Genomic DNA, 4483 nt, shown 5'->3' on the forward strand with positions numbered 1-4483 from the left:
ATTTGTAATTTATTCTAGATGGCACAGCTAGAGCATGCTTTGCTTCATCCTGCACATTACTGAGCTCATCTACATACTAAACTGGCGAAAGCTGCCAGGAATCTTTGATTTTTTCTTTTCTGTACTGACCGAGACCCTGACACCTGAGCGGATAACAAAGTATAAAGGCATCTTTGAAATATTTGATGAATATTTGAAAAACATGAGTAATACTTAACCATGTGTGCAAGTGTCTCTTTGAGACTAATTTGTACTTTAACTGGCAAAGATAAGTAGTAAGAGGATCCCACCCTCAAGCCAGCTCATCTTGAAAATAGAAGTTTAAAGATTTAAAAAACTTCAAAAACAATCCCTTCAGGTCTCATGACCAAGAAAAAAAAAAGGTATCTTTTCTTGTCTATCTCATTCCTTGCCCCTAGTTGTGAAACATAACATACTGCATTTCCCTCCACACACTTTCCTGTCCTTGTTCGCCATCTTCCTGCAGTTTAAGGAACATGCACCATTATGTAGCAATTTGCACCCCAGCAACAGTGCTGGACAGTTAACGTTCTCAAAAGAAGAGAAACTACAGAGGCCATTCAGTGTGACTTGCTAGGATTCCCCTTTCAACTCCAGTTTGGGAAGCTTCTGTTCCAGAACAACAACTTGCTGTTTGTACTGTTCTGACTCTTCATGTGTGTTCCCAGGATGGCAAAATTCCCCTCACCTTTTTTATTGCCGTATGCTGGACACAAGGAATTTTTTTTGTTTTTAATCAGATGAACAAGCGTTCATGTCCCACTTTTACAGGCATTTTTAAACTGCTGCCCTTTTACTTCATTTCATATCCTTGAAGAAGCTTTACCAGGAGATTACAGCAGTCACAGAAAACATTTCTTCTAACTGACAGGTCATTACAAGGGCATGAGAAGAAACATCCTTCCATCATAACCTGCCTATAAAACCAAACTCTTCATGTCTTCTTCAACTCTTACAGTCCTTCCCTTTCTTTACTCCCCATCTGAAATGAGTCAGAGCTGCGGCTGTTCTTGTGTTGCACCTTCTGAATTTGCCTGTGTTGCTGGATCTCTGTTGATTGTATCAGGTGAATACTGGATGGGACTCAGCCCACCCAGTGTCGCCTGTCCAGGGATGTCATTGAATTTCCGGCTTATCCGTGTGACTTCAATGTATTGTTTACCCATTTGGACAGCTTCATCATAAGAAGGTGGCAACTCCATTGCATAGAGACTGTAAGCTGGAGGGGACACAGTGATCTTATCCATATCCACAAAAATCGAATGAATAGGGGCACTTAGAGGGTACTGCAACGAGCTATATGCTGTGAAGAAAAGGAATTAAAAAAAAAATTAAACACTTGCATGGAACGCTGATATATAAAGGGCTAATCCTGCTTTTCTCCAAGAAATTATGGACTCGTTTTTGTGGTGTCAGAACATATGCACTATATACTAAAAGCTATCAGCATAGAATTACCCGTGATGGAATCATTCTCCAAAATAAAGCAGTCAGAAGAGAAAATGTCTCTGCATATCACCATCTAGTAGTTATTGTGAAATACGTGACATAGTACACATATGTCGTAACAGAGGTAGTTTCAGTCGGGTTCGTACATGAACAGCTGTGAACAATTCCTCACATTAGAGATAACTTTGTCTGGAATAGTTGGACAGTGAGGTGGGCATAAAAGTTAAAAAAATAAAGGAATGCGACAAGAACAGATGTGGGAGACGACACGTAAGAGGTTAACCCACCATGGACTTTATTTTAACTTCTATAGCATGAAATCCTACTTGTCTTCTGCACTCACTTACTGTGTTGCCCTGATGACCTTCCTTTATCTCTCTTGCCCACCCTATGGGGCTGAAAGTTGTTCTGGGAGAACATCAGAAAGTCCCCGTTATTGCAAGGGCTAGACACAGAATTCTAGGCACACGTTCAATAGCAAAGCACTGTTGACTTCCAGAGGATACTTACAGGTCACTGTGCTATGGGCAGTGCTGTCACTGTCAATAGCAATAACTGTCAGATCATAAGGGTGCCTAGAGAAGGTCTCAACTGGAGGCCTCTTCTTCCAGCAGCAGAATTTGATGCAGCTTGCTGTGATCCCACAGAGCAGGAGCAGGAACACAGTCAGCAAGATTAACCTTAGAGAAGGAGGGAGAATACCGTAATTTCATTGCTTATGTTTTACTTCTTCCAGAGCTGAACATAATTTCACTCTAAATGGGTGACGACAGGCCAAACCTCCTAGGTTTAGTTCTGAATGGGTGCTGGATCCTGAATTAGAAAGTTGGATCACAAACACTTAATCACAAGTTGAAGTACTACTGACCATCGGTACAATCCCTTCTGGCTCACAGATGACGTAATGTTAATTATCTTTGGTTGTATTTTCAGCTTTTATGCAGTGAGAATGGCTCCACTTTCAACAGTAGGAGTGGGTATGTACTTGGAGGGAAACACAAGTACAAACTTGCACAAGTCTAGCACCTATATCTATAAATGAGCACAGAGATTATATTTTGCAGTATGTCTTGAAAACGCAATTCTATCTCTAGGTATTGTTTAACAAAGTTTATTGTTTAATAATTCCTAGTGCACCTAGGTCAACATGCTAGTGTTTCAGGTTCTCCCCTCAGCTCAAACTCTACCTTCTCGCCCCCCAACTTCTCAAATGAATCCACTCTTCTCATGAGCTAGGTGAGCAGTAAGACATGTCATGAGAAGATGAGGTAATAAGAAATGCTTGAAAGTCCTGCAAAGAAGTAGGTCCAAGGACAAAGTTGAAGTACATTCATAGTGGCTTGACAGAAACTACTGTGTGACAGATCATGCTCCTGAATTTCTCATTAGGATTATATTCCACCCTAAATATGTATTAAAATGGCCTCAGTAGCATTGTATTCTTTTTTCCAAACCAAAGGTAGTACTTGCCCCTGAGAGTCATGATTCCAAAATAAACATTTCTTTAGTAACTGTTTTATTTAGTTTTAACAAGAGTATATTTCTGTTAGTATGAGAGTCAGATACACACAAAGACTACCCTCAGTATAAAGGTTGGACTTGAGGGCCTCAAACTTCCACAAAATTTCACGCCTTTTCCTGCAAATTATTGTTTTAGAAAAACGCTTTCAGGCAACTTAAAACTGTGTGTGAGGAGAACATGCTGCCCTGCTGGAACTTTGCAATGAAACATCCCTCCAGTGCGAGGAGTATTACCTCATCGCTAGCCAATCAGTATTTCCTGACACTCCACGAGCTGCACGCTAGTGTGTTCTGTGAAATCATCATGCCTTCATCTGCTGCTGCCCTCTGATGAAGGCAGAAATCTCCTAGGTAAAGGCATCTCGGCAGTATAAATCTCAGCACTAGCTCATTAGTTTTCATGATTTCAACGCTGCCTAATTACAGAAGCTGTAAAATATTTTATGCAACTATGTATTTTTAAACAGTTCTATGTATCAGCACGTTCTAAGAAAGCAAAGAATATCAACCAAAATTAGTCCAGACTGAATGACAGCTAAAAGTAACCAACTCAGTCTGCGTGCTACCATCAAAGTTAATATACTGACAGAATGCAAACTATAAAAATAATGTTAGGATACCTGTAATGCATGTGTTAGGCAAAAAACGAATCCACTTGTGACAAGAGCTTACCCTTTTACTTATCACTATTTTCCCCCTTTCGGTCATTCAAACAGCCATTAAACAGGCTTGTAATCAGCTTGACTTCAGAAGGAAAACGCAACACTATAAGCTAACAAACCCTTGTCCCATAAACGGAGGAGCGCTGAGGACTGCTGAGCCCCAACAAGTCCATGCTGTGTACCTGCCACCGTGCTCAGCAAAGTTGTCTATTTAGGAAGAACAAACAAGCCCTACAGTTAAACTGCAGCGTACTCAGAAAGGAAAGATGACATATTCCTAGACGAATGCTGTACCCTGCCTGACACCTTATCTCCCCTGTGGTCTCATCTGTAATATATTCCACTGGTAGCGTTCATAAAACTGAGGAGAAACCCTTTCCTCCACCCTGTCTGAGAGAAGAGTGTTTCCATTACCTTACTACAATTACTGCTCATAATAACATTCAAATTATTCTGGGTTAGGAAGATTAATAATAAACTTACCAGACATACCACAGACTTGTCCAATTAGACATGTTCTGAGGGCATCTGTGAAGGAAGGTAGATGATTCACTGATTTAAATATCTACAGTCAAACAGTGAATGTATGATGGAATAAATTTCACACAATTTCTGAGGTGAAAAAGGGAAAGCAATCAGTAAGAGTATGGAGCAAAAACCCTTTAGATTTAGTTTCAGAGGACTGTTCTTCATAATTGTAAAATTACTCCAGATGACAACATGCAAATAATCCCACTGTAGAAGTTGGCTTCTGAGTCAATAAATGTTTTTACAAAGTGGTACTTTACTGCTGTTTAGGAGAGAGAACTATACATGTTGGATTCTCGAGA

General features: G+C 40.2%; 1 protein-coding gene across 1 annotated transcript; it reads right to left on the reverse strand.

Moving 5' to 3' along the window:
• Nucleotides 1-1013: 1013 nt before the first annotated feature.
• TMEM52 (transmembrane protein 52) lies at nucleotides 1014-4175 on the reverse strand. Its single transcript, XM_009584386.1, has 3 exons — nucleotides 4137-4175; nucleotides 1981-2150; nucleotides 1014-1324 (listed from the first exon to the last, which is right to left on the reverse strand). Exons 1-3 carry the CDS (start codon nucleotides 4166-4168, stop codon nucleotides 1014-1016), a joined length of 513 nt encoding a protein of 170 aa, XP_009582681.1. The 5' UTR covers nucleotides 4169-4175.
• Nucleotides 4176-4483: the final 308 nt, after the last annotated feature.

The sequence above is a fragment of the Fulmarus glacialis genome, unplaced genomic scaffold, assembly GCF_000690835.1.
Source record: "Fulmarus glacialis isolate BGI_N327 unplaced genomic scaffold, ASM69083v1 scaffold42218, whole genome shotgun sequence".
NCBI classification, from domain to species: Eukaryota; Metazoa; Chordata; class Aves; order Procellariiformes; family Procellariidae; genus Fulmarus; species Fulmarus glacialis.